This window comes from Cynocephalus volans, chromosome 7 (genome assembly GCF_027409185.1).
Source record: "Cynocephalus volans isolate mCynVol1 chromosome 7, mCynVol1.pri, whole genome shotgun sequence".
NCBI classification, from domain to species: domain Eukaryota; kingdom Metazoa; phylum Chordata; class Mammalia; order Dermoptera; family Cynocephalidae; genus Cynocephalus; species Cynocephalus volans.
The window spans coordinates 100,115,627-100,140,655 of record NC_084466.1 but is presented as its reverse complement, the minus strand read 5'-3'; the positions used below and the strand labels follow the sequence as shown (position 1 = coordinate 100,140,655).

The 25,029-nt window shown below is 34.7% G+C and overlaps 1 protein-coding gene and 1 pseudogene across 1 annotated transcript in view; one reads left to right on the top strand and one right to left on the bottom strand.

Annotated features, from left to right (window-relative positions):
* DDX50 (DExD-box helicase 50) overlaps positions 1 to 21,756 on the top strand; it is a 31,217-nt gene extending 9,461 nt beyond the window's left edge. The window contains exons 5-15 of the mRNA XM_063101702.1: positions 56 to 173; positions 290 to 475; positions 961 to 1,106; positions 4,371 to 4,520; positions 12,026 to 12,187; positions 12,716 to 12,835; positions 13,600 to 13,673; positions 13,900 to 14,059; positions 17,794 to 17,928; positions 19,189 to 19,233; positions 21,253 to 21,756. Coding sequence (XP_062957772.1) covers positions 56 to 173; positions 290 to 475; positions 961 to 1,106; positions 4,371 to 4,520; positions 12,026 to 12,187; positions 12,716 to 12,835; positions 13,600 to 13,673; positions 13,900 to 14,059; positions 17,794 to 17,928; positions 19,189 to 19,233; positions 21,253 to 21,534 — 1,578 coding nt within the window. The 3' untranslated portion in view covers positions 21,535 to 21,756. The remainder of the gene's footprint in view (positions 1 to 55; positions 174 to 289; positions 476 to 960; positions 1,107 to 4,370; positions 4,521 to 12,025; positions 12,188 to 12,715; positions 12,836 to 13,599; positions 13,674 to 13,899; positions 14,060 to 17,793; positions 17,929 to 19,188; positions 19,234 to 21,252) is intronic.
* LOC134382895 (5S ribosomal RNA) lies at positions 7,499 to 7,617 on the bottom strand (annotated as a pseudogene).
* Positions 21,757 to 25,029: the final 3,273 nt, after the last annotated feature.

Sequence of the window (25,029 nt, the reverse complement as noted above, 5' to 3'; positions counted from 1 at the left end):
AATATACATAAATCTTTAGAAAAGTATCTTTTTGCTTTTTAAACCTCTTGCTCAGGTACTTGTTTTGGCTCCAACAAGGGAACTGGCAAACCAAGTAGCCAAAGACTTCAAAGATATAACTAGGAAACTCAGCGTGGCATGTTTTTATGGTGGGACCTCATATCAAAGCCAAAGTGAGTAAATATGTTTGATAGTAGCGTGAAGATGTATTTGCTACTAAATCTAAAGCAATAACGTGAAAGTGTAATTTTGATTTTTACATATTATTGGCATTTCTCTCCTTGCACAGTTAATCATATTCGAAATGGTATTGACATCTTGGTTGGGACCCCTGGTCGTATCAAAGACCATCTGCAGAGCGGCCGATTGGATCTTTCCAAACTACGCCATGTTGTGCTTGATGAAGTGGATCAAATGTTAGATTTAGGTTTTGCTGAACAAGTTGAAGATATTATACATGAATCCTACAAAACTGGTATATCCTAATTAAAAACAAACATTAACAATTATTATTTGATTTTAAAAGCTTAATGAATTTTTTATTTCATAATTTTTATTACATTGTCCCCTGGTATTCTAACAAAACTAAAATTATTTGGTATCTGTTTTCTCCCTGAAAAAGAAAGTATGATAGCATATTTTAACCATTTTCTTAGCTTTCTGTGCTTTCTTCCATATATTTTTTATAGTTAGTAGTTAGATTTACTGACTCATTTTACTGATTTCTTTGTTTATTGTTTCTTCTTAAATTCTCACCTTCCTTCTGGGTTCAGTTTTCTTCACACTGTCCTCCAGTTTTGAAAGTTGAAAGTTTTAATAATTGCAACGAAGTTGGTATGTTAAAATTTCATCCCAAGTTTTGGATTTTTCATCATTTTTTTTAAGCTTGGGAGGATTTTTAAGAGCTGGCTACATCATGGGATATTAAGAAAACATTTAAATTCTTTTTGTTTATTTAAGATTCTGAAGACAATCCTCAGACTTTACTTTTTTCCGCAACTTGCCCACAGTGGGTATACAAAGTTGCAAAAAAATACATGAAATCCAGATATGAACAGGTTGACCTTGTTGGAAAAATGACTCAAAAGGCTGCAACTACTGTGGAAGTAAGTAGCTCTCCAGCATGATAGATTTTAGCTTTTAGTTGGTATTTATTTTTTAAATTTGTTGAAACTAAATGTAAGTTTTGGGTACTTATTTCAGGCCTAATCTCTTTTTTGTCCTTAGTCAATAAGATACCTATGTATTTCTATAGTCTGAGACTGAGAGCAGAATAGAATAAATAGGGGGCAAAAAGCATGTAAACAGGCAGGTTCTAACAGGAGACGTACAAGCAGCCATAGAGAGAGAATTTAGAATGTGACAGAAAAGATGATTCATATCAACTAGAAAAGAATAGTGCTGGAATAATTTGTTAAAGCTTAGATGAAAAAAGTTAGATCCTCATTTCATAAATTTTGCCAAAAAATTCCTGAAAGATTTAAAAAATTAAGCCATAAAGTAATTGAAAGCAGATGTAGGTGAATAGTTATTAGATCTAGGTCCTATTTTTAGTATTTATGATTGGTATGTACCATATATGTCACTTTTTCCACTTAATAGATGTATATATGTAGGAAAAAATAGGCACCTAAATGAACAGTATTATAATCTATAGTATACAGTGTAGTGTTTAAAAATTATGACTTAGAGCGAGTGATAAAAATCAAATTACGGAGAGATATATACAGAATCACACTATTTAAAAAAATACACAAATGATGCTTTAAGTATTTATGTAAATATACAAAAATAGGTTGGAAGAATAAACATCAAATAATGATTACTTCTGGGAAAGGGGACTGTTACAGTGCAGGATGGTCAATGGAAGCTTTGTATATTTTGTAATGGTTGAAAGTTTATAATAAGTACGTAAAATGTATGTGAAAAAAGTTATTAAGGACATTTTCAAATATAGAAATTGAATAGTATAAGGAACGTGATATACCCATTATCAGGCTTTAACAATGAAGCAATCTCAGTTATCATTTCCTCTTCATGTAATTGTATATATTTCTAAAATGGTAAGTAAGGGCTCTTTAAAAAAACAAAAACAAAAAACCACAGTCATTATCACAGTAGAAAAAAACCCCAATTATTATTTAATATTATTAAATATCTAGTGCGCCCATTACCCTAGTTGTCTTTTTTTTTTTTTAAATAGTTTAAATCTGGATCCAAGTAAGATCTGTATTGCCACTGGTTGATATGTGTCTTAAATCTTTTATAATTTATAAGTTCTTCTGTCTTTTTTTTTTTCCCTTGCAATTTTTTGTTGAAAAAATTCATCATTTGTCTTACGAGTTTCCCAGTCTCCATTTTGCTGTTTTGCATCCCAGTGGTGTTAACGTGTTGCTCTGTCTTGATTTTCTGATGAGTTGTTGGTTAGATTGTGGGGCTTGATGAGATTCAGGAGATTTCAGGGTTTTTTTTGAGGTGGGGAAGAAACAAGTGTTTGTTGTAGGCGGCAGAGATGAGATGATTCTTAGTTTTCTTCTTTTCTTCTTTGTGCTTTTTTCTGCTTTTCAGGTATTCTATAATTAATATATGTAACATTTATCTTAAAACAATTTTTATGAGATACATGTTTGTTTTTTTCTTTTTTTTGGTGGCTGGTCATAAGGGGAACCAAACCCTTGGTGTTACAAGGCTGTACTCTAACCAATTGAGCTAACTGTTTAGCCCCTGAGATATAACATATATTAAAATGCACAGATATAAAATGTACCAACATTTTATTGTGAAACTTTGCAAACATGCAGCTAGCCCCGTTGAAAGAACTTTACAATAAACACCCATATATCCATCATCTAGATTCTCCTGTTAATGTTTTACTATATTTTCTTTATTACATCTGTCCATCCCTATATCCATCTTAGTATTATTATTTTTTTTTCATTTCAAATTGCAGAAATCATTGTATGTGGGATCTTCAAAAAGTTCATGGAAGAGTTTGTATTATCTTTCAATTCCATTTTTCCGTGAACTTTTTGAAGACCTCGTACTTGTCCCTAAATTTTAGCATGCATATCTTTAACTAGAGTGCAATATTTACAGTTTTTTTTATTGAGGTAAAATTCACATAACTAAAACTAACCGTTTCATGGGCTGGCTGGTTAACTTAATTGGTTAGCATGCATATCTTTATAGTGTAATATTTACAGTTGGTTTTTTTTTTTTTTTTTTTTTTTCAAGATGACTGGTAAGGGGATCTTAACCCTTGACTTGGTGTTGTCAGCACCACGCTCAGCCAGTGAGTGAACCGGCCATCCCTATGTGGGATCCGAACCCGTGGCCTTGGTGTTATCAGCACCACACTCTCCTGAATGAGCCACATGCCAGCCCTACAGTTTTTTTTTTTATTTGAGGTAAAATTCGCATAACTAAAACTAACCATTTTATGGTCTGGCTGGTTAGCTGAGTTGGTTAGAGCACGGTGTTATAATACCAAGATCAAGGGTTCAGATCCCTAAAGGAGCCAGCTGTCAAAACAACAACAAACCATTTTAAAGTGTACAATTCAGCGTCATCTGGTATATTTATGGTATAAAGCCATTACTTCTATCTAGTTCCAAAACATTTTCATTACCCTAAAGGAAAGCTCATAACCATTAAGCAGTTACTCTACATTCCCACCTTTCCCTAACCGTTGGCAACCACCAATATACTTTCTGTCTCTATGGATATATCTGAATATTTCATATAAGTGTAATCATACAATGTGTGACTTTTTGTGTCTGGCTTCTTTCACTTTGCATAATGTTTTTGAGGCTCATCCATATAATTTATACAATTTTTTAAGATAAGATTTATGTACAACGAAATGCAAAATCTTAAGTGTACATTTGCTTAATTTTGACAGATTCATACATCTGTGTAAAGCAAACCCTTATCAAGATACTGGATATTACCATCATCCCAGAAAGTTCCCTCATGCCCCTTCCCAATCAGTCCCCCCATGTAGACAACCACTGTTCTTTTTTCTCACCATAGATTTGTTTTGCCTGTTCTAGAACTTCATATAAATGTAGTATATCTTATTGTATGTACTCTTTTTATGTAAGGCTTCATTCACTTGGCGTATTTTTTGAGATTCATCCATGTTGTTTCATGTATCAGTATTTGGATTCCTTTAGTTGCTGAATAGTATTCTATTGTTTGAATATACTACAATTTGTTTATCTTTTCACCTATTAATGGCCATTTGTATGTTGTTGGGAGAGTCCCTCTCCTAGGAGGGCCGGTTCTTGACCAGATAGAAAAAATGTGTAAGAGAAATTTTCTTCAATAATTTTGGTGAAACAGATATTTGATATTTTCTTCCCTCAAAGCATTTGGCCATCCAGTGCCATTGGTCTCAGAGGCCAGCAGTTATTGGAGATGTACTTCAAGTCTACAGTGGGTCTGAAGGGAGGGCAATTATTTTCTGTGAGACCAAGAAAAATGTAACTGAAATGGCCATGAATCCGCACATAAAACAGGTAAGTCTTTTTTCATGCTTTCTCTAATTGAGATTATGGAGATGAATCACTGAACAGAAATCATATTGTTCTTTGTAGGCCAAATTTGATAGTCATTCTCAGAATTGAGTCTAATTGAGAAAAAGTTGTAGCAGCAGCCTCTCCTGATATGTTAAGTCAGTTTAGAATTAAATAGTTTTCATCAGAAGTTTTTTTAAGACTTTGAAAATATGATTTGGAAAATATAAAGCTTGAAACAAAATGAATTTCCATGGCTAAGAGGGAGTAATATTAAGTTTTGGGTTGTGTTATTAAACAGATTATCAGGGCTGGACTTTTAGTTCACTAGGGAGAGCATGATGCTGGTAACATGAGGTCAAGATTTCAGATTCCCATACTGGCCAGCTGCAAAAAATAAAAGTAATAAAATGAATTACAAGTATTTATTAAATGAATGAATCAGAATACTACATCCATGTATCCTTTTTCTTTTCTTAAAAAACTCTTTAGTAGAACATTTCAAACATGTACAGAAGTTGACAGAACAGTGTAATGAAACCCTGTATATTCATCTTTCAGCTTCAGTAATTATCTTATTTCATCTATATGCCCACCTACTTCCTCCTCTGGAATTATTATGATTCAAACCTTAGATATCATATTATTAAATCCATTAATATTTGGCTGTGTATCTCTGAAAGAAAAAGATTATTTTTTAAAACCCATAGTACTGTTATATCTAAAAAATTAACAGTAATTAATATTTTCAAATATTAGTGTTCAAATTCTCATTTGTCTTATGTTTTTTTTTCTTTTATTATTTGTTGTCTTGAATCTGGATCCAAATGAGATTCTTAACATTGTGAGATTTTTATTCTCTCTTAATATATTAATTTCTTCCTTTTCTGTTTTTTCTTGTAGCTTTTTTTATGGTTGTTTTAGAAACTAAGATTTCATAAATCTAGACTAGAATTGCTTCCCCATGATGTCATTTAACATGTTCCTCTGTCTTCTGTATTTCCTGAAAATTCAGGTTTGTTTGTTTAGGGCAAAGCTACTTCATAGGTGGTGTACTTCCAGCAGGAGGTGATATAATGTCTAGTTCTTTTTATGATGCTAACAGTCATTTATAATCAACACCTTTAGTCCTTATCTTAATGTCTCTCTGGTCATTTTTGTTGTCTGTGACTTGTTATCTGGCAGATTCCTGAGGAAGAGCTTATGGAAACAATATTGCCTGTTGATAATAGCTTTTTTGTGACTTTATACCTGAAAATTATTTTGGTTGTATATAAAATACTTGGTTCACATTTTCTTTTCTTTCTTTCTTTCTTTTTTTTTAAATTTAAAAGATGACCGATAAGGGGATCTTAACCCTTGACTTGGTGTTGTCAGCACCACGTTCTCCCAAGTGAGCTAACTGGCCATCCCTATATAGGGATCCAAACTCGTGGCCTTGGTGTTATCAGTACCACACTCTCCCAAGTGAGCCATGGGCCGGCCCTCACATTTTCTTTCCTTCAGTATCTTAAATATGTTATTCCATTGTTTTTGGAATAAAGCATTACTATAAAAAGTCAGATGCCAGTCTTATTTTTTTCCTTTTTTCTTTGTTCTTTTAACTCTTTTCTAATTTTTTTTCCATTATAAGTGCTTTTCTTTAAAAAATTTCTCCTTATAAAGTGATTTTCTTTAGAAGTCAGTAGTTTTACTAGAATATATTTTGGTGCTGTTCTTTGTCAGTTTTTCTGGGTACATGATATATGCACTTTCAATTTGTAGTTTCAGATGTATTTTATTAAATTTCAGTGAAATTTTCTTGAATTACAGTTTTTAGTATTTGGTTTGTACAATTGCTTTGGTTTTCTTCTTTAGGGACTCCTGTTATACATATGTTGATTTTTCTTTTCTACTCCTCTTTGTCGCTTTGTCTCAAATCTTTTTCATCTCTTTATCTTAGTTTTCAAAATTTCCTATTTTTAAGGCATCTGTTGTGTTTACTCAATCTCGTATTCTTTCCAGTCTATTTGTGAAAAGTTTTTATCCTTTATTTCTACTTCTTTCTTGAGTCTTTTCACCTCATTTTTTGGTTTTTCTTAATCTGATTTTTATTTTTTAATATATCATTTTATAAATTTATTTTAGATATATTTTTAAAAGTTTTATTAAATTAAAATTAAATTTTAATTTAATTTTTAAATTAAAAAAAGTTATTTTAGCTCATTCATGGATCCCTTAGCATCCACAGGGGATTGTTTCCATGTCTGCTCATGGATACCAAATCCAGGGATGCTCAAGTCCCTTATGTAAAATGGTATAGTGTAGTATTTGCATATAACTTACACACATCCTCCTGTATACTTCAGGTCATCTCTAGGTTATTCATAATACCTAATACAATGTAAATGCTATGTAAATAGCTGTTATACTATATTTTTAAAATTTGTATTATTTTTTATTGTTTTTTTCCCCCAATATTTTTGATCCGTGGTTGGTTGAATCCACAGATGTGGATGGAAACCATGGATATGGAGGGCTGACTGTACTTTCATCTGTTCTGTGGGCATGCTTTTCTAGATCACTTTCATTATTTGTGGGGATATTATTCTGCTTTTTTTTTTCTTCCTAATTACTTTCTATGAGATTTGACTGATCTTTTCTATTGCTCATTTTTAGATTAATCTTTCTGAACTTTAGATGGGGAAGTATGGGTCATAATAGTTTTCTAGCTTCACAACTCTAGAGCTCTTTCTGTTATTTTTGTTAGTGTTTAAAAATATGATCTGTAAATTATATCTCAATAAAGCTGTTTTTTAAAAAAAGGCCTCCCACTTTCTGACCTCTAGCTGTGTCTTTGCTCACTTTTATCTGGATCTTCTCTTTCCTTTGCTCCTATTTTCCCTGCCATCCTTAGTTTGAATTCTAGGTCAAACAGTTTCTCCTCAGTGTGGGGCTTTGTCCTGGAAAGGGAGCATTGGCTTTTTTTTTTTTTTTTTTAAAGCCTACAGCACCTGGTATTTCCCAGGCAATCTCCCATCCAAGTACTGGCCAGGCCCAACCCTGCTTAGCTTCTGAGATCAGACGCGATCAGGTGCATTCAGTGTGTGTGGCCATAGATGTCTTGTTAATTTTGAAAGTTCATATAGGGACCAACCTGTTCCAGTGTCTGCCAACCCTACCTCTGGCTTCTCACAATCACCCTTGAGTGTGTAAAAACTCTCCCAGTTTCTGCTATTCTCAACAATTTTCTTGAGAATATGCTTTCCAGGGACCTTTCCTTTATGTGTTCTAGGGAGCACCTGTTCTAAGGACTTGCAAATTACCTTCATACATACAGATCTTGTCCTTATCTACTCATATTTTGCAAATTGTGAGAGTACTTTGACACTTAGTTTTGTCATAAATGTTATCTGTGGATTTTTATCCTAGTTGCTATTTGTTTTTATGTGGGAATTGTAGATTCAAAGATTATGCTGTCACCATCTTCCCCTGTGTCATTTTAACTAATGTGTACCATTTGCTTTGATGATTAAAGTGTCCAGTATAAACATACAGATGCTAAATCATGAAAGAGTGTTGGAGGGTAGTTGATTTACCTTTCCAGTCTTTGCTTTAGAACACTCAGTAGCAGCTCTCTCGCAGAAGCTATTGTTTTATTTCAGAGGGAGGAATTGCCTTGCTGCAGAGACCAGAAGAGAATTCCCCCTCTTAGTCGACGATAATGAGTTTCTATGGTTGAGAGTAATGGAATTTCTCCTCAGCTGGGTGAATATTTGCTAATTAGGTGGAAAGCAGTAGTATTATCTCTTTATGAATGATATGGGATTTTATAGACTAACCAGGGAACCTGAATGGTTAATTTTTATTTTTAAATTTAAATTAAATTTTTTTCTTAAGGTCAAGTTTTACTTGGTTTCCCCAGAAAAATGCCTTCTAGATTCTAAACAATTTCTCCCTCTCCCTCTGCCTCTTGATCTCTCTCACACACACTTATACATATACATTTTAAAATGGAAAACAAAAACTGGAGACCTGGAAACCATTACTGATATCATGAATATAGTATGGAATAACAATATATAATTACTATAGATAATTAGTTCCTCTTAGGACTAATTATCAAGTAAAAATCTGTGATGCATTTTTAAAAGTGAATTTGAAAATCACTATGAAAAACTCTCCAACTTAAAGTGTGTTTGCTTACAACTTTAAAAAAAATAAAGTAATGTTTCCTCTCTTGAAACATTTCTTTTAACTTGGGTTTTATGATCACCACACAGGTTTTCTGCCTTTTCTGGCTAAACTTTTCCAGTTTCTGCTGAGCTTTTTTTGTATTCTTGCCTGTACTTTAAATATTGGCATTCCTCACAGTTCTGATTCTCACTCTACATATTTTTCATGGAAAAAAAAAGTTTAGTGATTAATAACAGACTTTGAAGTCAGATCAGGGTTTAAATCCCAGTTGTGTTACTTACTAGCCATGTAACCTTGGGCAAGTCACTTCATATTTCTGTGCCCATGTTTCCTCTTTTTAAGAAATGGTATTTAAAAACCACTTGTTTTTACAGTTTTAAGATTTAAATGAAATTATTTACTTTATTTAAAGCATTTAGCACAGTGCTTTTTTTGTAGCACAGTAAATGTAGGAATATAGAAGTATAGTTGTCTATATAAACACACATATGAGGGTACTTCAAAAAGTTCATGGAAAGATTTGTATTATCTTTTGATTCTGCTTTCCACAAACTTTTTGAAGTACCCTCGTACTCATATCTAATCAGTATTATGGCTCCAGTCATTGTGCATATGCTGATGGTGCCCACATCTTTTTCCCAGTTAGATCTGCCTTCAGAATACTAGACCTGTGTTATCCTACTGGCCACAGAGAGCCCGACCCATTATATACCTAAAACTGAATTCATTTTTTTCTACACTCCTATACTCACTCTGTCTCCAACATTTCCTGTTGTTGAATAATATGTCTACCCATAGTCTAAGCCAGAAATTTATTTATCACCCTTGACTTTTCCTCATCATTTGCCATCCAGTTAATTACAAAGTATTTTGGATTCTATCTCCTGTGGTTTAAAATGGTTCATTTATTTCCTACAGTTGTAGAAGCTCAAAATCTGGAAGTCATATCTATCTCTTCTCTTTATACCTCATTTCCACTCCCTTCACCAAGTCCTCCCAATTCCATCAACTAATAGTTCTCAAATTTGTTTATGTCCTAGCGTCTACTTACCTTTCAAGCCTCATCTTACTATCTTACTTCCCCTTCGTTTTCAGCACTCTCTCCACACATGCTGTGCTTCCTTTTACCACAGGCCTCTTGAACTTGTTTGTAGTCTATCTTTCCTAGCAGCTTCTACTCATTCTTCAGATCTCAGTCCAAAACATGACTTTTCAGGGAATCCTTCCTTGCCCCAAACTAGGTCACGTTGTCCTCTTATAAATGCTCATTGCCTCTTAGATCCATGTATCACCCATTATACTTGTTGACTAAATTATTTGCATATCTAATTCTTTGATTAATGTCTGTCTTCCCAACAACAGTATAAAGACCATGAGGACAGAGGTGGTCTTATTTTTGTTTGCCATTTTGTTTCTAATGTCCGACATGTTGTAGGTCACTAAATATTTGTTGAGTGAATAGATGGTCATTACCACTACCTTAGTGAGGTCACTGATGTTTCTTCTGAATTTCTGCAATATCCTGCTAACTGGGTCATCTTAGCTTTTGTCTTGCTCTTTATTTTTTTTAATTTTAAAATTTTTAAATTTTTTGGCAGTTGGCTGGTATAATCTTGTACTTTTCTAATGCCTTCTATACATTGCAGCCCGAGTATTCCTTCTACAGTATAAATATGTTCATGATACTTTTCTGTTTATAATCATTCAATTGTTCTACATTATCCTCAGGATAAAGGATTTCCAGTCTCATCTCTTACCACTTCCCCCTTTTTACTCTATGTTTCAGCAATACCTAAATATTTCTAGTTTCCCAGCCACACTATGTATGATATTTCTTCTATCCTGAACTCCTTAGCCTTCAGCTCCTTCTTTTACCTGACTACTAGTTCCTTATCATCTGTCAGGTCTCAGCATCGGTGCTGCCTTCCCGCCAAACATGATTAGATTCCCTTCTTAGGTATTCCTAAAGTACCCAGCACTTACACCTATTACAGCACAGATCATCCCGTATTGAAGAGGTCTGTCAACTTGTCTATCCCAGGGCCATTTCTTCATGAATGTTCCAAAACCTGGTATAATCCCAGGTACATAGTATATGCTTAGTGAATTCACTCCTGTATACATTAAGCTTATACACTAAGGCTTAGATACTGTTGGGGTTGTCATTGTTATGAACTTTTTGACTTTAATAGTGGCTAGGAATACAAGGAAATTTATTTAAAATGTTAGGAAAATTATTTGCAGTACAAATGGAAGATCAACCCAGTATAAATAGGTTCAACTTCACTAAAAATTAGACATGCAAATTAAAACAACATTGGAAAATCATTTTTGCATGTTAGATTCACAAGGATTATAATGACTTATAATATACGTGGTGGATAGGGTATGATGAAATAAACACAGAATGTTGAAGAGTAAATAGGGCACAACTTTTTTTTATAGTACAGTTTGGCAGTAGCAATTAAAGTGTTAAATGTTGGGCTGGCCGGTTAGCTCAGTTGTTGAGAATGCAGCCTTATAACACCAAGGTCATGGTTTTGGATCCCTGTACCAGCTAGACAGACACAGACACACAAACAGACACAGACAGACACAGACACACACACACACACACACACACACAAATAAAATGTTAAATGTTCACACACACACACAATATTAAAATAAAATAAAATGTTAAATGTTCATAATTTTTGACCCAGAAATTCAGCTTCTAGATATGTATCCAACTGAAAAATACATATACTTAGGCATCCAGAGATATAAGTACAAGGTGGTTTCATTGCAGCATTGTTTTTAAAGGAGAAAATTTAGATATAACCCAAATGTTCATCTGTAGGATATTGCTAAAATAAATGATACTGCATCTATATGAAGAGATCGTATAGTTTTTAAAAATTAAGTAGAATTACATCTATTGATGTGGAAAAATGGCTAAGATATACTAAATTTATAAAGTGGGTTACAAAACAGTACGTATATAGTATGATCCCATTTTTAGAAATAAATTCATAAAACTATAGTATTTGCTAGTGTATGTATGTGAGAGTGAATGTGTGTGTCAGATTTTTAAAAAATCTGACAATATTCACCAAAATGTCAGCAGTGAATTGTTTCTAAGAGGCTGGTATTAGGGAAGCTTTTACATTTTATGTTAAATATTTTCTGTAATGTTTGATTTCTTTTCAAAACAATAAATGTACATTGTTATAATTATAAGAAAACAAGATTAAAAAACAGTACAAAAAGAGCACAGACTAGATGGTGTTAGGGTTCCATCAGTTGCAAGGATGAGCTGTACACTTAATTTTCCCCCTTTTTTCATATAGAATGCCCAGTGTTTACATGGGGACATTGCACAGTCACAAAGAGAAATTACACTGAAAGGCTTCAGAGAAGGTAGTTTTAAAGTTTTGGTGGCAACTAATGTGGCTGCCCGTGGTTTGGACATTCCTGAGGTTGACCTGGTGATTCAAAGTTCTCCTCCACAGGTAGGAAATGGGATTTGATTTGGGGTAAATAAGAGCAATTTTATAAGTTGCATTTTATTTATAAGGTATTGCTTGGGATGTGAAAAATATGTCATCTGTTCTTGCTCTTAGCCATTTTTTGTTAGCCAACCAGCCAGACTCTATTGTTTGGATTCGAAGCATGAAACAACAAAATTATGCAAGGGAATTATAAAAGGTTGCCATATAAAGAACTCTGGGAGCTGGCTGGTTAGCTCAGTTGGTTAGAGCTTTGTATTATAATACCAAGGTAAAGGGATTGGATCCCCGTACCAGCTCAAAAAAAAAAAAAAAAAAGAACCCTTGAATGAGGTGGATAAAAAGGTTTTAAATCATATCCCCTTTACCCCAAAATTCAAGCACATAAACTATTTGGCATGTTGAAAAGAGCAACAGTGAAATAAAACTATTGAAATAAAACTATTATTATTATTAGCATTATTATTTGAATGCTGGAATAACTGCAGAACTTGCCAGATTTTTGAAAAGTATTACCTCTTGTATTTTTAGGATGTTGAGTCTTATATCCATCGCTCTGGACGCACAGGTAGAGCTGGCCGGACAGGAATTTGTGTGTGTTTTTATCAACCAAGAGAAAGAGGTCAACTAAGATATGTGGAACAAAAAGCAGTAAGTAGAGTTAAATTATTTCAGGCTTATTATCTAAATGGTGCCCTTCTAAGAGCTTTTTAAATATTCGTTCTCACAAATAGATCTTCATAACCTTTCTCAGTTTAAGCTGCATTTGGATGGTGAAACATGTGGAGAACTAAATTTATATTAGCTGCAAGACTTTGTTTTAATACAGCTTTTATTATGAAGACAGAAGAGCTGACTTTTCTCATTTTTCCCTTGAATTTCTCCCTTGATACTAAAATCAGAAGTGCATTGTGATTTCAGTCCAGCATTGTAAATAGGTGACTGTGACATTGTCTTGGTGTAATAGTTAAGATTATACTGAGTAATGGTACAATAGCCAGTTTGTGTAAGAAATTATACATTTTCTGTGGTCTGGATTTTTTATGGTATTTCCCATTTTTTTCTCATTTTTATAATGTCTGCTTTTATATGCTGTTTCATGCTTTGTAAAATGAGATGGGCTAATAAAGAAAAAAAAATGTTGATAGATTTAAACAACATCTTTTTCCTTTTTTTTGAATCAGCTTTGTTTTGCAAGTGAAATTCCATGATTATAACTAAGGAGCAATTCAGAACACTTTTTCTCTTTCTGGAATTTGTAATTGATGATCTGTTAGCAAAAGCAGAACTTTTAATCTTTAAGCAGATCTTGAAAATCTTTAAATCCATGAAATGGAAATTCAGAAAACTATATTAATTTAGGAATTAATTGTAAAGACTTCCATTTTTCTTTAATGTAATTCTTTCATTTTCAGGGAATTACTTTTAAACGTGTAGGTGTTCCTTCTACAATGGATTTAGTTAAATCTAAAAGCATGGATGCCATCAGGTATGCTTTCTGACCTTGCTGAATAAGTTTTTCTTTTGTATTAGGCTATTCATCTTTAAGCTCTCCTAGTTCAAATATCAGAAAATTTTAATCACCAGTTTTACCAGCAGACATTTAGTTATATTAAAATACAAAAATGTTACTTTTTCTTTTCCCATTTATTCTCTTATCTTTCATTTTTTTCCCTGTGTCTTGACCAAGAAAATTTACTATTTTTAAACCATAGGTCTCTGGCTTCTGTTTCTTATGCTGCTGTTGATTTTTTCCGACCATCAGCTCAGAGACTGATAGAAGAGAAAGGGGCAGTGGATGCATTGGCTGCAGCATTAGCTCACATTTCTGGTGCATCGAGCTTTGAGCCACGATCTTTGATAACCTCTGATAAGGTAAAAAATCTGTGAAAAAATTGTATGTGGTTTGGGGATGGTTAAAATTGAACCACAGCAGATATTGTATAGTGGATTACTGAGTACTGTGTTTAATTCCTTTAATATATATTGTGCTTTCTGTGCAGAAAAAAAATGTTTTGGTCTATTAGAAATTGGTCTCCTCATTTTCCTCAACCCCTCAAAACTTTTTTGACAGCCACTTCTTCCAAATTTTCAAACCTACAGAAAAATAGAATAGTGTGATAACCATATACCATCCACCTAGATTTGACATCTCTTAATATCATGCAACATTTGCTTTATATGTTTATACTTTTTTTTGCTAAGCCATTTGAAAGTTGAAACATTATGCTATCATCCCTAAATATTTCAACATGCATCCTCTAAGAATAAGGATAGTCTACCACATAATCACAATACCATAATCTCATCTATGAAAATTAACAGTAGTTCCGTATCATCATCTGATATCTAGTCCATATTCAGATTTTCCTCATTATCCAAAAAATGTCTGTGTCTCTGTTTATGTATCTGGAGAGAAATACAGGAAATACTCACTTTGCACAGTATTGTGTTAACTGAAACTTGCATACCAGAACCTATTCTTCATTTTATAAGTTGCCATGGAACCGTGCAAAGTAAACAGATTCTGTACAGCTAACATATTAGCATGCAAAGTAAGGACTGCGTGTGTGTGTGTGTTTTTGTGTGTGTTTTTTTGTGTGTGTGTGTGTGTGTGTGTGTGTGTGTGTCACACCATCTGACCTGGCTCACTGCCATGTCGGTGTCATATGTCAAAACATATCACATTAGGGCCATTGGTTGCAATAGTTCAAATATTTATTACTTGGGTATAAATGTGGGGAGTCCCTGGGTGAGGGGATCTATCAGTAAGAGAGCTCTCTGATGTTTTGGAGAGAGTCTGGTCCTGGGGACATCTATAAGAGCCTGCTGGCAGGATTTTTGAATGACAGGCTAGATTAATTTTGGGCAGCCTATCACTGTGGTGGGAGGAGGGAACAAAAGGGACAGGGCAGATTAACTTGCATGTGATTTATTTGATGTAGCACAGATGAGTGCAGCTAGGGATTCTGATGGTTTTACCTGGCAGATGTTAATAGTTTAGCCAAATGTCATTTTTCTGGAAGTAATTTACTGCATTCAACTCTATTTCTCCATATATATACATAAACATACATGTGTGTATGTATCTTTTTAAAAAATAGGACCCAGTTAATGTTCATATGTTACATTTATTTGCTATACCTCTTTAGTCTCTTTTAGTCTGGATCTGTTTTCTACCTTTTTTATTTTTCATGACATTGACTTTGTGAAGAGTCTTGGTCAGTTGTTTGGTAGAATATCTCACCTTCTGGATTTGCCTGAATTTTTTTTCTTCATGCATTATTTAACTTTTGCCTTTATCCAGTCTTTTCTGGAAACTGGAAGTAATGACAAAGCTTGATTTTATACTCAGGTTAAATGTTTTTGGCAAGACCACTTATAGGTAATATTGTGTACTTGTCAGATTGTTCCATTACTAGTAATGCTTAGTTTGATCATTTTTTTTAAAGATGGATACTGCCATATATTCCCATTGTAAAGGTATGTTTTACTCTGTAATTAGTAATTGTAGGGTGATACTTTAGCACTGAGCAGATATCCTTAATAACCCACCAGATTGTCTCAAGACAATATTTAAATCACACTTTTTCTTTTCTTCTGTTTTTGTTTGTTTTTTGGCAGCTGGCTGATATGGGGATATCCAAACCCTTGACACTGATGTTATCAGCCCCATGCTGTACTGATTGAGCTAACTGGCCAGCCCCCTAAACCACACTCTTTAAGAAAATATTAAGATAGATTTTTAGTGCTAAGAGATCATTTAGTCCCAACTCTTATCCAGTAAAAGAATCCTACTTTGGCAGATGGACCTTCTAATCTCTGATAAATATCTTAGAAACAGGGTATTAGTGATTTGAAATTTCTTTTATAGGTTAAACCAAAATCCAAAGTCTTTATCACGAATGTCCTACAGGGTCTTCCTCTTGCTACCTCTTTGATCTCGCTTCTTACACTCTTCCCTTCTTGTTTCAGCCACCTTAACCTATTTGCTCTCCCTCAAACATGAACCTATTCCTGCACAAGGCCTTTGCATTTACTTTCATTGTCATGAATGTTCTTCTCCTCTAGTAACCATGTGGGTTCCTCCTTCATTCTGGTCTTTGCTCAGATATCACCATATCAGAGAGGTCTTTCCTGATCACTCGGATCACTCACTCTAAAATAGGTTACTCCTCCCTCTACTCTCTACTCCCTAGCCCTGCTTTATTTTCCTTCATGATGCTTATTACTGTCTAATATTCTATATATTTGTTTACTGTTTACTACCACCCCACCGCCGGAATGTAACTTCCATGAGAGAAAGGACTATTTACTGTTTTCTGTTTATTTTGTTTTGTCTTTGGTGGCTGGCCAGCTGGTAAGGCTATTTACTGTTGAATCTCTAGCACCTAGTACAGTCTCTGGCACATGAATAGGGGGCACTCAGTAAATATTTGTTAGATGAATGCCTATCTATATCTTCATGTTGGTCCTTCTGTCCAGTGAAGTTTTACAGAACAAGTAATTTTTGCTTATGTAATAGTATTTAAAAAGTTTAAAGAAGTTTATGTCCTTTTATAAGTTTTTCCACTCCAAGTTAACTTTGACTCCTGTAACATTTCCTTAATTCTTCACTATCTTTTATCTTTCTCATGCTCTGGTTTGTTTAATTCTCTTTTAAAGCATGATGTTTAGAATCAAATATAGTCTTTATAGCAATGCATATAAGAATGGTACTTTCAGTGATCTATTTAGTCTTCTATTAAAATATAGTAGTCTCCCCCATTATCTGCAGTTTTGTCTTCCATGTTTGTTACCTGTGATCAATCTCAGTTTGAAAATATCACATTGAAAATTCCAGAAATAAACAATTCATAAATTTTAAATTGTGTGCCATTCTGAGTAGCGTGATGAAATCTCACCACTCAGCTCCATCCCACCCGGGACGTGAATCATCCCTTTGTCCAGTGTAGCCAGGCTGTATTCACTACCCACCCATTAGTTACATAGTAGCTATCTTGGTTATCAGATCGACTGTGGTCCTATCACAGTGCTTGTATTCAAGTAACCCTTATTTTACTTAATAATGGCCACAAAGTGCAATAGAAGTGATGCTGGCAATTTGGATATGCCAAAGAGAAGCCAGAAAGTGCTTCCTTTAAGTGAAAAGGTGAAATTCTTATGTTAGTAAGGAAAGAAAAAAGTATGCTGAGGTTTCTAAGATCTACAGTAAGAATGAATTTTCTGTCTGTGAAATTGTGAAGGAAAACAGTTCGTGCTAGTTTTGCTGTCACACCTAAAACTATGAAAGTTACAGCCACAGCATGTGATAAGTGCTTAGTTAAATGTTATCATAAGTAGGTATATATAGAAAAAACCATAGTATATATAGGGTTTGGTACTATTCTTCATTTCAGGCATCCACTGGGGGGTCTTGGAATGTATCCCCTAAGGATAAGGGTGGATTACTCTAGTTTTGAAGAAGTCTTTTTAAATTTTTGCAGCCACATTATAGTATTGGCTTATAAGAAATGCACAGTTAAGTCATGAAGGGTTGTAGAATTCTAACTTCATTTTACTGCTGATTGATTTTTTTCCCAAACATAGTGTGACTTTTATTCCTTAAGGGGTTTGTGACCATGACTCTGGAAAGCCTGGAAGAAATACAGGATGTCAGCTGTGCTTGGAAAGAACTTAACAGAAAGCTGAGTAGTAATGCTGTATCCCAAATTACCAGAATGTGCCTCCTAAAAGGAAATATGGTAAGCTTTTCTAGACAATAAAAATCTTTTTTTAATCAACTACCACCAATGTTTATAAAGACTAGCAAATTTTGTTCCTTCTTTTTTTGAAGCCTAATGGGATGAATAATATTGTTTTCTCTGTGTTAGTTTGTTTCCAGTTATCGATTTGGGGTGTTATGTAAATAACTCATTCCTTCAGAGCTGTAAGTCATTCTGCTTAGTTTGACTGTCTATTAGTAATACCCAAGTTATCTGTTTCTGCTCTTTTATACATTTAATTTGTGGTTATGTGTGTTTCCTCTCAAAGACTAGGCAACTTACGATTGCAGCAGATAAACAGCTCTGTAATTTAGATAACATACAATATGCAATATTGGTTTTTAAGTGACCTGCTCTTGGTTGTTAATGAAGATAATGATATGAAAAAGTATTTTAATACATTTATATAATAAAGTTAAAACTCAGTAATCTTAGGGACTCTGATTTCTTTTAATGGTTTTGAGAAAAGATGTTAATATTTATTCATCTAACTTTCCACATAGGTTCATTCTAGCCTAGAATTTATTAACTAGATTGTTTATTGGAAATAAACTTCTCTCTCAAAGTTTAGTATTACCTTCAAAAAAGATTTGAGGCAAGTATTAGAAAAAATATAGAGAGGAGGGAAATGATAACAAGATCCATAGGCCAAACTAATTGCTATACTTGAGTATTAAACTAACTTTTAACTTATGGGCAACCAATGCCAAAAAAGAAACATTTTGAGTTATATCAGCCTCATTATCTGATAAACATTGCAGTTCTTCAGAAGAGAAATTTTCTGGCACTAAATTTTTATTTTTTGATTTTTAAAGTCTTTTTAGCGGTTGGCTGATATGGGAATCTGAATCCTTGAACTTGGTGATACCAGCAACATGCTGTCCCAAGTGAGCTAATTAGCCATCTGGCACCAAATTTTTAAAGGAATTTATTAGAAGGATCACTTTACAAGAGACATGGAACAACACTATACTATCTACAGAAACTTCTTAAAGAACGCTCTAGATTCTTGTTAATAGTAGTAGATTCTGATTAGATATTGTTTAGTTACTTTTCAGATTAGAGAATACATTGTCTCTCTGTGTCATGCATTGTTATATATCATCTATTTTGATCCTCTAAGCAATCGTGGGACACATCTAATCCTTTTTTTAAACTAATATTATCAGCAAGCATTAGTTTATTAGTAAAAAATCAACTCATATCATCTAATCAAAACTATTTTTATTTTGCTTTTAGGGTGTTTGCTTTGATGTTCCTACAGCTGAGTCAGAAAGGTTACAGGTATTTTAAAAATTGTATCTGTTGGGGGAGGGGGGAACATTTTTATTTGTTAAATAGTTGGGTATATTTCCCTAAAATACAGGGACTTTTAAGGCTCGTCTGATGGTGGTGGGTTATCAGAACTTTTTAACATTAGTGTCACTTAAGTTGGTATACAACCCCCTACTGCTAAATTTGAGTGGCTTAAAAAATATTTATCTATATATATATGGGAACTTTTTAAAAATGTAGTCACAATATCATTACCATGCCTAAATTAATTAAGAATTCTTTAATATAAAATATCCAGTCTTATAATTAAAAATTTATTATAAATAATTTCAAACATATAAAAACATGATAGAATTGCATAATGAATCCCCACATATACATCTCCCAGCTTCGACAATTACTAATTTAGGGTCAGTTTTGTTTCATCTCTACTTCTGTCCAATTCCCCACTCCTGTGTTCTTTTGATACGAATTCTAGGCATTCTGTTATTTCAGCCATAAATATTTCCATATACTTAAATATTAAGGACTTTTAAAAAATAATCATTAATACCGTAATTAACCCCACCCATAAAATAATTCCTTAATATCATCCAATTTTGTATTTAAATTTCCCCTATTGTTTCCTAAATATTTTTTAATATAGGGTCCATTAGGTTCGTACATCGTAATTTTATGTTCTTAAGTCTCTTTTAGTCTACAGGTTTTCCCTCCTTTCTCTCTCTTTAAAAAATTTCCTTCTGTTTTATCTGTTGAAGAAAGAGGTTGTCCACTAGATTCCTACAGTGAAGAATTTGTTTATTCCATCCCCGTGTGTATTTATATACATATTTTGAAACAAGGATGTGATTCTCTCTTGAAAGTCTTTCAGAAAATTCAGTATATTGAGGACACATTTCTGTGCCAACTGTACAGTTACTTGTCTTGACTATATACCCATATAACTTATTTCTCCTAACTGTTTTGTGTCCATTAACCAACCTGCCCCTTTTCCACCTCTAGTAACCACAGTTCTGCTCTCTCCTGAAAGTTCAACTTATTACGGAATAGTAAATTACTGGAAATAATCTAAATTTCAGAAAATAGGACATTGGTTAAGAAAGTTGGCCACCCATATGGCCAAATGCCAAGGATGCATTAAAAATAAATTGAGATAGGCATCTGTAATTAACAGTAATTTAACTGCATGTTATCAAATGGCTAGAAGAGAGAACAAATATTCTCACAAATATGTATACATTTCAATAAAAAAAAATTTCCTATTAGTAAATAGGACTGCCCTGAACATTAGTATAGCTAATTCATTATTCATTGCCATGTTTATCTCTTTAAGATGAATTTTTAAAGGTGACTGCTTGGCCAAAATGTTTGTGTGTTTTTAAGACTTTGGTCATATATTGCCAAGTCCACCAGTGGTGTGTATAGGTGTTTGTCTCTTCCCATCCTGACTAACAGGGTGTCTTGATATTAACTTTCCTTGGCAACTTATAATCACAATGAACAACAGTTAATGTAGCAAGATATAACACAGTGATGCTCTTATGAGCTGCTGATTTATATATCTTGAATTGTTTACTGCAGTACCAAGTTGTTTCCAATGGCTGTATTTTTTAGTCCCTGGCTAGTGCTGACAGGTTTTTAATCTCCATCATCAGCTCTTTTACTTCTTGCTTCTGTTAGTTTACCTACTGCAAACAATGCAGGACTTATTAGTTGCCTATCTCCTTTGTGCCAAGAAACCAGATAGTGCTCTCTTTTAGAATGTATACACTGAGTATGAATTTAGAGTCTCGAAATGGACCTGAGAGTTTCTCCTAAGACTATAATTTAGGAACTCTAGTGAATGAGCTTTGAACGTGTTTTTTTAGTTATTTTCTGGTTTTCATTGTTGTTCCAGACACTTTGAATTTAATGGATAGATATCCTTTAGCTAGCAGGTAATGGATACAAGATGAGTGCCCTATACTCACGTGCTTGATTATGCATTCTATTTTGCATTTATATTAATCTTGTAAATTCCCCTAACAGGCAGAATGGCATGATTCAGACTGGATACTCTCAGTGCCGGCCAAATTACCTGAAATTGAAGAATATTATGATGGAAACACATCGTCTTCTAAATCCAGACAACGGAGTGGCTGGTCAAGTGGCCGATTAGGCCGGTCAGGCCGGTCAGGTGGTCGATCCAGTGGCCGGTCAGGTAGACAGAGTCGACAGGGGAGTCGGTCAGGAAGTAGACAAGATGGTAGAAGACGAAGTGGGAATAGAAATCGATCAAGAAGTGGGGGCCACAAACGGAGTTTTGACTGAGTATTTGATAGTTTATCTACGAGTGTGAGCTTGCCTATTTCTGCCTAATCATGTACATTATCCACCAAAAATTAGGTAATCATAGTTGAGGTATGTGTCTGCTATTTGCAAAGAAGTTGGTTGTATTTTTTTAAAAAGCATTTCACAAGAATGGTTGTAAACAAATCTACTTATCCAGTTATACCTTTGAATAAAAACACCTCCTTTTATTGTCTCTTTTCACTATGTGTTAAGAATTTTCTCAATGTTATCTTTTAAAATTTCTTCTAAAACTTGACAGTCAATCTTACTGCAGGTTACTTGCATTTTACAAAATTTGGTGTATTTGTATTCAGATCGTTTCTTCCATAAGTTGTGTGATAGAAAAAATAAGAAATCCCTTCTATGTTAAATGGCTTGTAAACTGGTGACATGATAGGTGTAGCATTTTAAATTCTAGATATAGTTAATTAAAAGGGTGTGTAAACAGTGCACAAATTTATTCAACAGATATTTATTGAATATCCATCACTATGCAGACCACTGGGGAATATAGTTGCGAACAAGGTATAGTCACTATCTCCAAGGAACTTAAAGCCTAACTGACAATCAAGCAATTATGATTGAGATTAACAAATAAAGGCTAAGACAGAAGTAGGTATGGGCTGCTATGGACCTGGTTGGGGTGCATCTCACCAATTTTAGGCGTCAGAAAGGCTTTTTAGAAGTGATAACCAACAGAGAAGTAAAGCCAGAAGTATCAATTGATCTAGCCACATGTATGTGTATGGTGAGAAGAGAAGTTTAGAAGAAGAGGGCTTGCAGGCAGAGATGACAGCATTTGCAGAAACCCAGAGGCAAAGAATAGCATGATAAGTCAGAGGATATACAGTTAGTTCTGGTTTGCAAGTGATAGGCGGAGGACAGGAATAAGAGCAGGATTTAGTATTTAACAGGCACCAGATTTTAAAGACCTTATGTGCATTGCTAAAGAGTTTAAACCTTTTCCTGAAGACAGTGAGAAAACATGAATGGGTTTAAAGTAAGGAATAACATGATTAGGTTTGCATTTTAGAAAGACTGCTGGCTACACTGAGGAGACTGGATTGGAGAAGGGCCAGACTGGGGCCAAACTCTTAAAAGGCTGTAAGAATAATCCAAGGTGAGATGTTACTGATCCGAACTAATGGTAAGTAACATATTGTGAGTGATGAGAACCGAGGTACTCACAAGGTCCAAAATCACACAGCGGGATAATATGCAAGAGAGTGAACTTTTGAACCTAGAAAGTCTAGCTTTTGAACCAGCACTCTTAACTACTGTGCTAAATAGTGGCAGTGGACACTGACAAACATGGAACTAGGAGGAAGAGCAAGAAAAGTTATATAGAGAGGGAGTGGGTATGATTAGTTCAGGATTAGATATATTTTGAGTAGTCCATGAGATATGTAAGAGTAGACAGCTGGATTTATAGGTCTGAATCTCAGGAGAGAGCTTTGTTCTAGAGATACAGACTTGGGAAAAATAAAAAGTGGCAACTGTAGTCAATGTAGTAGATGAGATTATTCAGGAAAGTGTGGTAAGAAAAAGAGGACAGAGGAAGGAAGCCAGAGGCACCAATGTACTTAAATACATAGTAGAAGAAAGGGGATCCCAGTGAGAAGGGATGATGAGAAGAGGGCAGAAAGCCCAGGAATATGAGGCTTTCAAAGGAACCAGGAGACAAACCTGAACTGGCCATTGGGATTGGCAAAAAGGAAACTTTTGACATAGGGAGCAACCATATTAATGGAGTTTTGAAAGTAGAAGCCATTTAGCAGTGGGATCAGCAGGGAATGGGAGATAATATAGGGACAATAAACATGAACATCTCAGAAATTTGGCTGTAAATAGGAAATAAGCTAAAGCTGGAGGAAAAGAAAGGACATGAGATTGTGGTGAGGATTTTGTGTGTGTGGTGGGGGAGTGGGATGGGGAATATTTGAGTGTACTGAAATACTAATGGGAAGAAGCCAGAAAGGAGGGAGGGCAATGTGAAGATTCAGGAGAAGGTATATGTGATGAAGCAAGATCTCTGAAGACCCACAGGGATGGAATCAAGCACACAACTGGAGATTTTTTTCCCAGTCACAGCTGTAGAGTTTAACCTTAGATGGGAGAAGCACATCTAACGTTTTGTCAGAAGACTGTCATTCAGGCAAGTTTGCAGGTGTTAAAACATTGGAGACTGAAATTTAGTAGTTACGAGAATGATTGAGTGATTTCCTAGAGCAACACTTAGCATTCTGTTGTAGGAATGGAGATGGGAGGTAGCTGATTGACCTGCGACTGGGGTTTTGCTTTGTGAGTGAATTGAAAGGATGACAGAGTAAAGATGTTGAGGACTTTAGCAAAAGTGATTGGAGTAATGGTCCACGGAGTCTAGACTGTCTAGGAATTGAAGTGGAGATAGGGTTGATAACAGGGAGAAAGTAGAGGGGGCAAGGGACTGAAGGTTGTGAGGGCTATCTGAATTTGAAATTTCAAGAATGGAGCAATTGGGGAGAAGATAAGTGGGCAGGCTATGGTAGTAGGTCTTTTGGGGGTAAAGGTCATTTCAGTTCCACAGGTGAAGAAGCTGCAAAGCACTAGGTACATAGATAATCTTCATGGACAATTAAGTCTCAAAGAATGAAGACTAAGCCAGGCTCCAAAGTATCTATGAATGGTGGAGGTTGGTCAATTACCTGGACGAGGAGAGATGTTTGGTGATATTACCATATATCTCCAAAGGGACATGGGCTTTTACATGAACATGAAGGAGAAATGGTTTGGAAATGGGTTTGAGGAAAAGAGGACACTGATACCCACCTGGGTACTTGGAATGTGAAGAAATGAACAATATCTGTGTGAAAGCTGCAAGGGGTGTATTTTTCAGGAAGAGTCAAATTTCAGTTAAGACAAAGAAGAGGGGAAGGATTCTCATTGCTTGGATTGAGGAAGGGGGAAGTTTTGATTATGGGGAACTGTGTCCCAGACATGATTGGGGGAGAAATCTCAGTTGGCTCTGCATTTGAGGTCTAGATTTATATCCAAGGTGGAATAAGGGCTCCATTCCTACTAAGTTGCATGAGTACTACAACATTCAGTCAGGACATGTTGTGTGACTGCAATGTCCCAAGCAATGTTTTGGGTCAATAAGGAGTACCCACTCTCTGCACTCAGGAACTCAAAATCTAGTGAAATCAATAAACACATAAACCTAGGTCCATGGCAGTGAATAAGTGCATTGATTTGTGAGCTCTGAAACAAGGGCACCCGGCCCAAGAATGGTAGTGGGGGTTCTGAGAAATCTTTTAGACATGATGACTGAACATGAAGTAAGTCAGGTAAAAGTAATAGGGAGGTGGGAATGAGCATCCAGGCAAAAGCACAGAATAGCTATAAAAAACATGATCTAAGTCTGGGGAACTATTAGTAGCTCTTGTTGGGATCTTCACTGTGAAGAAAGCACGGGTGAGAACAAGACAAGTTATA